Source organism: Gekko japonicus, unplaced genomic scaffold (assembly GCF_001447785.1).
Source record: "Gekko japonicus isolate JY-2015 unplaced genomic scaffold, Gekko_japonicus_V1.1 scaffold103, whole genome shotgun sequence".
In the NCBI taxonomy this organism is placed as follows: domain Eukaryota; kingdom Metazoa; phylum Chordata; class Lepidosauria; order Squamata; family Gekkonidae; genus Gekko; species Gekko japonicus.
The window spans coordinates 1,149,085-1,160,582 of record NW_015160210.1 but is presented as its reverse complement, the minus strand read 5'-3'; the positions used below and the strand labels follow the sequence as shown (position 1 = coordinate 1,160,582).

The following is an 11,498-nucleotide window of genomic DNA, read 5'->3' as shown; positions in this document are numbered from 1 at the left end:
ACCGCCTCGGCGTTGCGGGTGTAGTCGACCTTCAAGACGTCGTCCCAGTTCTTGAATCTGGACTTGAAGACCTGCCGGTGAAGGAAGAAGTGAGGCGGTCTCATTAAGAGGAAGTCTTTCTGCCCAGCCTCCACCTGGATGGGCCAGGCTCGCCCGATCGCGTCAGATCTGGGAAGCTAAGCAGGGTCGGACCTGGTGAGTACTTGGATGGGAGACCGCCAAAGGAAGCCCAGGGTTGCTACGCAGATTCAGGCCATGGCCAACCACCTCCATTTCATTTCTAGCCTTGAAAACTCTATGGTGTTGGCCGAAGTTGGCTGTCACTCGATGGCTTTTTTTCACCACCATCTGAATCTACCTGCCTACAGTATGCCAGCTCTGTGCTTGCTCTTGCCGACACAAATTGGGAGGCGACACAAATTAGGAACCCCCCTACGCCCCGTTTGCAAAAGAGAGCTCAACGGGAACAGTCCCTTCCTTTAATGACTCTTTAACGAGTCTTTGCTTAGAGGTTCAAAGGGTTGTCTCCACTATTGGCCACCATGGTCCATGACCCCAAAGGACTGAAAGACCATCTCTATGATCCCTTAAGAAATAACAGGACAGAGAGGCCGAGGCCTTCCCCTGATAAGAACCTCAGAAGAGCCCTGCTGGGTCAGACCAGTGAGGGTCCATCTAGTTCAGCATCCTGCCTCACACAGGGGCCAACCAGTTCCTCTGGAGGGCCAACGACAGGGCAGAGAGGCTGAGGCCTTCCCCTGAGAAGAACATCAGAAGAGCCCTGCTGGATCAGACCAGTGAGGGTCCATCCAGTCCAGCCTCCTGTCTCACTCAGTGGCCAACCAGTTCCTCTGGAGGGCCAGCAACACGGCATGGAGGCCGAGGCCTTCCCCTGAGAAGAACCTCAGAAGAGCCCTGCTGGATCAGACCAGGAGTCCATCTAGGCCAGCATCCCATCTCACACAATGGCCAAGCAGTTCCTCTGGAAGGCCAACAACAGGGTATAGAGCCCAAGGCCTATAAGAAGACAAGAAAAACTCTGCTGGATCAGACCAGTGGTTCATCTAGTCCAGCATCCTGTCTGAGTGGCCAACCTGTTCCCAAGAGGGCCAAGAGGGCATAGAGGCCGAAGCCTCCCCCCAATGTTGCCTCCTGGCTCTGGGATTCAGAGGCTTAGTGCCTCTGAATGTGGAGGTTCCCCTCAGCCACCATGGCTAGTAGCCACTGATAGACTTATCCTCCATGAACCTATCTAACCCCCCTTTTAAAGCTGTTGATTCCTGTGGCCATCACTACATCCCCTGGCAGCGAATTTCCACATTTTAACCACTCTCTGTGTAAAGCCGTATTTCCTCTTGTCCGTCCTTGGGCAAGTCACAAACTCCCAGCCTCACCCACCTCACCTTGTTGTGAGGATAAAATGGAGGAGAGGAGAGGTGACGTGATGTCAGTGGCTTCGGGTCTCCATCGGGGAGAAAATGAATTAAATAAATTTTCGGAAATAAGAATCCTCCCGGTTCCGGAGATCCAATTTCCACCTCTGGCTCTACCCACTCCGTTGGCCCCACCCAGCCTAGGTGGATCTCGTGTTCAGATCTCCGGGTCTCTGTCAGGATCCACAGCAAAACAACGAAGTCCACGCTTCCAGGAAGGCTTTACTTTTATTGAAAAGCTATAGATGCAATAACATGAACACTGTTAGGAATGGCGGGTTACCTATGCGCATAATAGGATATAGGAAATAACTGTGTACTGCACAAACCTGCACCAAAGTTAACAAAAAGAGACTTCAACACAAAGGTAATTCAACACATGTAATCCATCATAGGAAAATACAAAAGTCCACAATATCCCAAAGGGAAAGAACAAAGTCCGGAATAGAAAGGACAGTAAGGAGACATTCTCTTTTCCAGAGAAACTGAATAAAGTTTGCCTGTTAAGAAATTGCAATGAGACTTCCTGTAGTGGGTAAGATTATATGAGACTTTGTGAAATAAGTGTAAAATGTTTGTACTTTATGAAATATTAAGTGGCTTAAATGGCAGTAAAAAATGTTTGTATTTTGTATGTTCTTATAGCTTTTTGTTCCTGAAGTCCGAAACACTGAACAATACCTAGGAAAAGTGTTGATATCTATTCCAGACTTCATTGTTTCCCTTTGAGAAATTTCTATTCTGGACTTTGTTCTTTCCCTTTGGGATATTGTGGACTTTTGTATTTTCCTATGATGGATTACATGTGTTGAATTACCTTTGTGTTGAAGTCTCTTTTTGTTAACTTTGGTGCGGGTTTGTGCAGTACACAGTTGTTTTTTGCTGTTTTTTTGGCCATTGTTTACTGTGGACTGTATTATTGTTGTTGTTGTTGGCATAATAGGATATAGGGCATTCGTATGCGCCCCCCCCTAGCAATACCCAATTAGATGGGCTCCCGCGCACAGGCAACGGCAAGAGTCACTAACGGCAGCGAAGCTGGGAACCAGGACGATCCCACGGAAGGTAGACACCACAACTCCTCCAGTCACTCTTTACAGATAAGCGCTGCAGCTGTGAAGCAATGAAGCGCATGGGAAGGAATGCATAACAATTAGAAAGCCTCTTCCTACTCATGGCAGCTTAGCTGACAGTCTCCCACCTGGCATTCGGTGCCCTCCAAGTTGCGGATGACCAGGGCGTGTTTGGGGCGGTGTAACATGCTGCACAGCTCCTGGCCCAGCTTCAGGGCAGCCGCCCGCACCAGGCGAGGGGACTTGCGGCCAATCCAGATGAAGACGTCCGACCAGCAGTCCAGGAGGTAGACCGACTTGGTGTCCAGCAGGCTCTGAAGCTACGAAAGAGGGGAAGCAGACAGGGGAATGGGTTAGTTTTTCTAGATAATTGGCAAAATGTGAACATCCCAAAAATTAGAAAAGATCTCATACGCAGCCTTTTGGTTGCTGCAAAAAATCTAATTGCATCCAAATGGAAATCTCCTAATGCCCCAACTTGCAACAACTGGATTATTAGAATCTGGGACCACTATATTAGGGAGAAGATCACTGACCGATTGCAACAATCTGAAATATACCCTAGACAGTCCAGTTCTAATGAGAAATGGCTCCCATTCTTGGAATATATCCTAAAAACAGAATGCCAACCATACAATCCAATCTATCTCGCTTTTTTACACTCATAAAGCGCGCTTTGTATAAGCGATACCTCTATAGTTTAAACACCTCACTGACTAGTTGTGAATTCTGGTCTCAACTCTTAGACACCACACAAATTAGTTAAAGGCATATTGCATACACTCTTCACGCTGAATCTAGTTTAAAGTTTGGTCAAAAGTATTTGTTGTTCTTATATATTGCAACAAATCTATAAGGGTACAATGTGTTTCGCAGGGCTTTTTTGGTAGAAAACCCCCAGCAGGAACTCATTAGCATAACAGGCCACACCCAACAGCAGAAACTCCTTAGCATATTAGGCCACACCCCTGATAGCACAGCTCATTAGCATATTAGGCTGCATCCCCATGTTGCCAGAGGGGTGGTCATCCAGCCACACCCACCTTTTGCTTCTTATTCTGTTTACCTTGTTTGTTGTCAAAACCCAGGGCTTTTTTGGTAGCAGGAACTCCTTTGCATGTTAGGCCACACACCCCTAACGTAGCCAATCCTAATGAGTTTCTGCTGTTGGGTGTGGCCTATTATGCTAATGAGTTTCTGCTGGGCGTGGCCAACTCGGGAGCCAGCCGGAACTCTGTTCCTGTGCGTTCCTGCCCAAAAATAGCCCTGGTGTTTCGTGATTTTGATGTTGTGATTCGTTCTTGATGTATATCATTATATATACCTATGTTTCTTTCTACATTGGTGGAAAACAATAAAAATATATATTTTTTAAAAAAGGTTAACTTGCTACAGCTCCAAGTCCAGGTCAGAGAAAGAAGACGAGAGGTCCGGTATAAAATGAAACAGAAGGCCAGCAACGGCCAAAAAGGTTTGACGGCTAACTGATGAAGAGTGGGGCCAACGGCCAAGTGTACCCAAGAGTATGAGGTAATTCTCTTAACCCTTTCTCTCCCCAATCCTCTTGCCTGCAGAGCTACAATATCCAAGAGAAATCTCTCTCCTTAACCTTCAAGAACAGACCTCAACGATGGCTGGTTCGGACCAAGGGTCCTTCTGGCCCAACATTCCATTTCTAACAAAAACTGGCCAATCACATGAAGACATGAAGCTGCCTTTGGCCCATCAAGATCACTCTTGTCTGCTCAGGCTGGCAGTCTGCTCCTTTCCCCTCACCTCCTGCCTCGGCCTTTTAAACTGGAGATCCCGGGGATTGAAATCACCTGAAACTGCCTTATACGGAGTCAGACCCTTGTTCCATCAAAGGCAGTATTGTTTACTCAGACTAGCAGCAGCTTTCCAGGGTCTACAGATGCGGTCTTTCCTATCAACTCCTGCCTGGTCCTTTTTCGCTGGAGTTGCCGGGGACTGAACCTGGGACCTTCAGCGTGCCAAGCAGAGGCTCTTCCACTGAGCCACAGCCCCTCTTTACAGCTCTCCATGGTCTCAGGTGGAAGTCTTTCCCATCACCTCCTGCCTGGTCCTTTTTAGCTGGAGATGCCGGGGACTGAACCTGGGACCTTCTGCGTGCCAAGCAAAGGTTCTTCCACTGAGCCACGGCCCCTCTTTACAGCTCTCCATGGTCTCAGGTGGAGGTCTTTCCCATCACCTCCTGCCTGGTCCTTTTTAACTGGAGATGCCGGGGATTGAACCTGGGACCTTCTGCGTGCCGAGCAGATGCTCTGCCACTGAGCCACAGCCCTTCTTGACAACTCTCCAGGGTCTCAAGTGGAGGTCTTTCCCATCACCTCCTGCCTCGTCCTTTACACTGGAGATGCCGGGGATTGAACCAGGGACCTTCTGCACACCAAGCAGATGATCTGCTGCCCCTCTGATGGCTCAGACAACCTCCTGTCCATAGATATTGACATTCAGAGGTATACAATCTCCAGAAGTTCTGTTTTGCTCTCAGGGTCCCCTTATCAACGATAGATTTCTCCTCCTCCCTGCACCTTCCTAATAATCAGTGTTCCCCAACGTGGTGCCCGCAGGCACCTACTGATGTGTTTCCTGATGCCCACTTGCTTCCTCCTCAAAGCCTCTCTTCCCTGAATTTCTGGTTGGATCTGCCCCCTCTGTGGCTGCCATTTTGTTCTGACGCCCAGCACCTGTCCTTGGAATCCCGAACGTGCCCACTCTTTGACAAGGTTGGGGACCCTTTTTGAAAGTTTCCAAAACGGCCGGCTATTCCTACATCTTGTGCCAGTTTCAGGGGTCTCCGGGAATTGCTGGGAGAGGGGAAATCTTCTCCTTGACGCCCCACCACCTCCCCACTTACCAATCTCATCTCCGGGAGCAGGTCCACACTAGGCCTCTTCTTGTGCTCTACTGAGAGCTTATAGTTGATTTGGGGCAGCTCCAGGTACCCCAGCCCTAAGCCGACCTGTGCGGGAGGGGAGAGAGAAGAGAAGAAGAAGAAGAAGAGATTGGATTTATACCCCGCCCTTCACTACCCAAAGGTGTCTCAGAGCGGTTTACGAACTCCTTTCCCTTCCCCTCCCCACAACAGACACCCTGTGAGGTAGGCGGGGCCGAGAGAACTCTGACAGAAACGGCTCTTTTTCAAGGACAGCTGTGCCAGAACTTTTTCTGGGACAGCTGTGCCAGAACTGTGGCTTGCCCAAGGTCATCCAGCCAGGTGCAAGTGGAGGAGTGGGGAATCAAACCCGGTTCTCCCAGATTAGAGTCTGCAGACTTCACAACTATACCAAACTGCTACACCAAAAAGAGGACAAGTTTGCGGGGGGGCGGGGGGGCGGGGGGGGCAAGGCAATAAGGAGCCCGTCCATTTCGGTCCTGTCAATTCTGTGCACGTTCGGTTCAAACGCTGCCCAAGCGTTATCTGTAGTTTTTTCCCCACCCGCATTTCCCACAGGTAGTCCATCCCCTTGACTGTAAAATAAAAAATCTGCAATCAGCCTCAAGCATTAGGAGAAAATTACAATAATAACACAATATGCAATATAAAGCTTAGCAGTACGTACAGAGTAATACAGTACTAGTTACAGACAAACGACGGAGTTCTAGTACACTATCCGTTTGCGTGTCCGTCTTTAGGTTTGTCCTTTTTTGAGTACGCTACCGCTCTTAGATTCTGGTGACTGGGGAACTCCTATAGCAAGCTCTAATGTGACTGGGTCTACAGCATATAATAATTGGCTAAGACTGAGGGAAGCTTAGCCAATTAGTATATGCTGTAGACCCAGTCACATTAGAGCTTGCTATAGGAGCTCCCCAGTCACCAGAATCTAAGCGCGGTAGCGTACTCAAAAAATTGTATAACAATTAGCATTTTGAAATATGGCTTGCAGCACTTCATTCTAATGAAGAAATAATTACAGAATGACAAACCTGAAGAAGGACACGCAAACGGATAGTGTACTAGAACTCCGTCGTTTGTCTGCAACTAGTACTGTATTACTCTGTACGTACTGCTAAGCTTTATACTGCATATTGTAGTGCTATTGCTGTAATTTTGTTAATAATTGAATTCTAAACATTGCATATAAAAACCAACAAATTTTGTTTAACTGTACACGGTGATTTGCTGTTTTACTAGCTATTATACACCGTGATCCTGTTTGTTGTAAACTCCAGGTGGGGCCTGGAGATCTCCTGGAATTCCAACTGATCTCCGGACGACAGAGATCTGTTCCCCTGGAGAAAATGGGTGTTTGGGAGGGTGGAGTCTATGGCACTGTGCCCGACTGAGGTCCCCTCCCCTAGACTGCATCCCGAAATCTCCAGTAATTTCCCAACCCGGAGCTGGCAACCATACCTTCTGGCCTCCTTAAATTCATATTCAAGGGTTCTTAAAGACTTAGGATCACTGTCTCACGTGGCCAGATCTAGAATTATCATCCCCACCTTATAGAGCTTGGGTCTGGGGGCCTTGAAGTCGTCGGGGACGTTCGGCTTGATCTCTTCCGGCTGCCCCCCGAGGACGTCCCAGAACTCGGCCGTCTCCTGCGTCTGGCTCAGCAGGATGATCTCCGCTTTCCCCTTCCGCTCGTTTTTGTTGATCTTCTCCGCAAAGAGCCTGGGGCGGGGGTGACAGAGGGGTTTGTTAGGCGGTCGGTTCCCGGAGAGGAAGGCGGCCTGCCAAATGACCGACTGGCATGGAGAAGTCATTAAACTCTCTCAGGGGGCGGGCGCTGGAGAAGGTGTGTCTCTGCTTGAGTCCCTGGCCGGCCACAGCCAGGTGGGTCGCAAAACTGGAATTACAATTGAGCATTGCCAGACAGTGCCACGCCCTTTCCTTCTCCTTTCGAAGAAAGGCAAGCAGGGACACTTTGGAGAACAGGGTGAGACCCCTTATTAAACAGCTTCTTCCCTTCTATCTTTTAGTAATTTTAATCCACTCCCTCCAAGAGCTCAGAGCTGTGTATATGATTACCCGCTCCATTACACGCCTCCCCCCACAAGTGTTCCCTCTAAGCTGAGTTAGTGTGAGCTAGCTCACTGTTTTTTAGCCTCCAGCTCACCCATTTCTGTCTTCGCTCAGGAAGGATGTGGCTCCAGAGAAAACTAATTTATGTTCCTTTTTAATTGGAGATGTCAGGGATTGAACCTGGGACCTTCTGCATGCCAAGCAGATGTTCTGTTACTGAGCCATGGCCCCTCTTTACTGCTTTCCAGGGTCTCAGGTGGGGGTCTTTCCCATCACCTCCTGCCTGGTACTTTTTAACTGGAGATGCCGGGGACTGAAACTGGGACCTTCTGCATGCCAAGCAGAGGCTCTACCACTGAGCCACAGCCCTTCTTGACAGCTCTCCAGGGTCTCAGGCAGAGCGTCTTTCCCATCAGCTCCTCCCTGGTCCTTTTCAACTGGAGATGCTGCCGGGGATTGAACCTGAGAGCTTCTGCATGCCAAGCAGATGCTCTGCCACTGAGCCACAGCCCCTCTGGAGGTTCTGTTTTGCTCTCAAGATCCCCTTATCAATGATAGATTTCTCCTCCTCCTTGCACCTGTCTAATAATCAGTGCTCCCCAACGTGGTGCCCGAGGGCACCTGCTGATGTGTTTCCTGATGCCTGCTTGCTTCCTCCTCAAAGCGGCATTTCCCTAAAGTTTTTGGTTGGACCGCCCCCCCCCCCCCCCCGGTGGCTGCCATTTTGTCACGGCCATCCACATCTGTCCTTGAAATCCCGAAGGTTGGGGACAAGGTTGGGGACCAGTGTTTCCCCTAAGCTGAGTTAGTGTGGGCCAGCTTGCAGTTTTTGAGCCTCCGGCTCACCCATTTCTATCCCCGCTCAGGGAGGCTGGCTCGAGAGCAAACTAATTTATTGCAGTAGCCAAATCGCTCGCTCACAACTTCAATGCCAGGAGCTCACAAAGTAGAATTCTTGCTCACAAGACTCCACAGCTTAGAGGGGAGCATTGCTCCGTCCAGTTCGTCCTGACCAGTGTTCCCTCTAAGCTGAGTTAGTGTGAGCTAGCTCACAGTTTTTTAGCCTCCGGCTCACACATTTTTGTCTTTGCTCAGGAAGGAGGGCTCCAGAGCAAACTAATTTATGCAGCAGCCAAATTGCTGGCTCACAACTTCAATGCCAGGAGCTCACAAAGTAGAATTCTTGCTCACAGGACTCCACAGCTTAGAGGGGAGCATTGCATACAACCACCCTGTAAAAGAGCTCTCAGTCTGTGAGGGTTAAATCTCTCTTGGGGGGGGGGGGGACATCTTCTGGTTGCATCTAACATCTTCCTCTTGCAAACTTAAAGCTACTGAGGGATATCCTTTTGGGGCGGGGGAGTGGGGGAGGCGGAACAGCTAGCGGTGGAACTGGAGATCTTGGCTTGAAGGGGAAGATGGGCATCTCTGAACATCTCCTGCCACTCATACACAGCATCTCCACCAGCGTTCCCTCTAAGCAGAGTTGGTGTGAGCTAGCTCACAGTTTTCTAACCTCCGGCTCACACATTTTTGTCTCGGCCCAGGAAGGAGGGCTCCAGAGCAAACTGATTCAGGCAGGAGCCAAATTGCTTGCTCACAACTTGAATGCCAGCAGCCCACAAAGTGGAATTTTTGCTCACAGGACTCCACAGCTTGGAGGGAGCACTGACCTTCACCCTCCTTCCCCCAACTGTGGCTGCTCCTTCACCACCCAACCAGGGCACAGTTCGCCGGCTTGTACCACAGGGCAAAGGGCGGGAGGGAAAGGGGCAGGGCTGCTTTGCGGCTTACCTGGCTTTGGTGGTCCCACTCAAAGTGGCCTGGCCACCCCTCCAGATGTAGATATCGAGGCCGTGGTCCAGGAGGAAGACGAACCTGAGAAGTCCCAGAAACAGGGGTGGGGGGGGGAAACAGCAAGAAGGTCACGCTCTGGCCTTTCCAAGACTCAGAGATGCTGCAATCTTTGCTTTAAATCTACGGAGGCCTGGCTGAAGCAAAACCCAACTCAATTCCATCTCGGAAAAGCAGACACAGTTTTGACATCTGACATATGAAAACATAAACCTGACTTCTACTGAATCAGACCCTCAATCCATCAAGGTCAACATTGCCTACTCAGCATGGAAGCAGCTCTCCGGGGTCTCAGGTGGAGATCTTTCCCATCCCCTCCTTTCCCATCACCCTTTTTAACTGGAGATGCTGCAGGGGATTGAACCTGAGACCTTCTGCGTGCCAAGCAGAGGCTCTTCCACTGAGCCACAGCCCCTCTTGACAGCTCTCCAGGGTCTCAGGCGGAGGGCTTTCCTATCACCTACTACCTGGTCCTTTTTAACTGGAGATGCTGCAGGGGATTGAACCTGAGACCTTCTGCGTGCCAAGCAGAGGCTCTTCCACTGAGCCACAGCCCCTCTTGACAGCTCTCCAGGGTCTCAGGCGGAGGGCTTTCCTATCACCTACTACCTGGTCCTTTTTAACTGGAGATGCTGCAGGGGATTGAACCTGAGACCTTCTGCGTGCCAAGCAGAGGCTCTTCCACTGAGCCACAGCCCCTCTTGACAGCTCTCCAGGGTCTCAGGCGGAGGGCTTTCCTATCACCTACTACCTGGTCCTTTTTAACTGGAGATGCTGCAGGGGATTGAACCTGAGACCTTCTGCGTGCCAAGCAGAGGCTCTTCCACTGAGCCACAGCCCCTCTTGACAGCTCTCCAGGGTCTCAGGCGGAGGGCTTTCCTATCACCTACTACCTGGTCCTTTTTAACTGGAGATGCTGCAGGGGATTGAACCTGAGACCTTCTGCGTGCCAAGCAGAGGCTCTTCCACTGAGCCACAGCCCCTCTTGACAGCTCTCCAGGGTCTCAGGCGGAGGTCTCTCCCGTCACCTACTGCCTGGTCCTTTTAACTGGAGATGCCGGGGATTGAACCTGGGGCCTTCCGCATGCCAAGCAGAGGCTCTGCCACTGAGCCACATCCCCTCTTTACCACTCTCCAGAGTCTTGGGCAGTAGGTGATGTGAAAGACTCCTGCCTGAGACAAAAAACAAAGAACCACAAAAGCAATGGACAATCATAACAAAAGCATCCTAAATAAAGTATATCTGAAAGAGCCCAAGAAATGAAAAATAGTGGGAAAATAGAGGAAAACATACAGGGCCCTTTGCTTTTGTGCTTTTTTTTTTTTAGGCTCCTCATTGTTATTGTTCTTGCGGAGGAAGAAAAAAATGATGAGGGTTGTTCTCCGAAATGGTCTGAATCAACGTCTCAACGACCGTTGAGTTAAAAAAAATAGTGATTAACTTATCACTTTATTGTGCCTCCTTTGGAGTGTTTGTGGACATTTGATAAGCGTCTTATGTTTGCTAAGACTATCCATGTTGACTTAATATTTAATTGTGTGTGGAATTGCTTTACTCTTGATGTTTTCTTACACTGATTTTGTCATATTGTGCATATTGCCTCTTTTATGTGTTGTGCTTTATGATATAATAGGAAGCAGGCCGGTTGTAGCAGTGAAGACAACGAGCGCTAGCTTGGCCACCCGGCACTCCCTCCTTTCCGGTGCCCCCCCGCCACCTGAGTCCCTGGCGGGCCAAGGCTACTGGACCCCCCCCCGGCTGCCCGAGGGGCTACCGAGGCAACGTGGCTGGGGTCGTTCCTCCCCCGTCGCGCGTTCAAGGGGCTGCTGGGCCAAGGTGGGCGGCCTGGTGGGCCAAGGCGGTCCTCCCCCCGCCGCGCATTCATGGTCCCAGCAGGCCAAGGTGGGCGGCCTCATTCCTGCCCCCACCACCATGCAATGGAGGCAGCAGTGGAGAGGTGGCGGCGGGCCAAGGCAGCCGGGCTCGTCCCTCTCCCCCGCCCACTCAAGGGGCCAGCGGGTCAAAGCACCCGGCCTCGGCCTCCCCACCACCCGCTTGAGGCGCACTGGCGCAGGCGCATCCGGGAGTGCGGGCGCGGTGCTGCAGCTGGCTGCCTCACAGCGGCGGTCGTAGGTGGAGTGGTGGGG

The 11,498-nt window shown here is 50.5% G+C and overlaps 1 protein-coding gene across 1 annotated transcript in view; it reads right to left on the bottom strand.

The window, feature by feature from the left end:
- The window catches only part of FLII (flightless I actin binding protein), a 61,131-nt gene that overhangs the window by 12,313 nt on the left and 37,320 nt on the right, over nucleotides 1-11,498 (bottom strand). Inside the window, exons 17-21 of the mRNA XM_015409433.1 lie at nucleotides 9,291-9,374; nucleotides 6,974-7,145; nucleotides 5,385-5,489; nucleotides 2,635-2,826; nucleotides 1-71 (exon numbers count right to left, since the gene is read on the bottom strand). The exon at nucleotides 1-71 is cut by the window's left edge and continues 136 nt beyond it. Coding sequence (XP_015264919.1) covers nucleotides 1-71; nucleotides 2,635-2,826; nucleotides 5,385-5,489; nucleotides 6,974-7,145; nucleotides 9,291-9,374 — 624 coding nt within the window. The remainder of the gene's footprint in view (nucleotides 72-2,634; nucleotides 2,827-5,384; nucleotides 5,490-6,973; nucleotides 7,146-9,290; nucleotides 9,375-11,498) is intronic.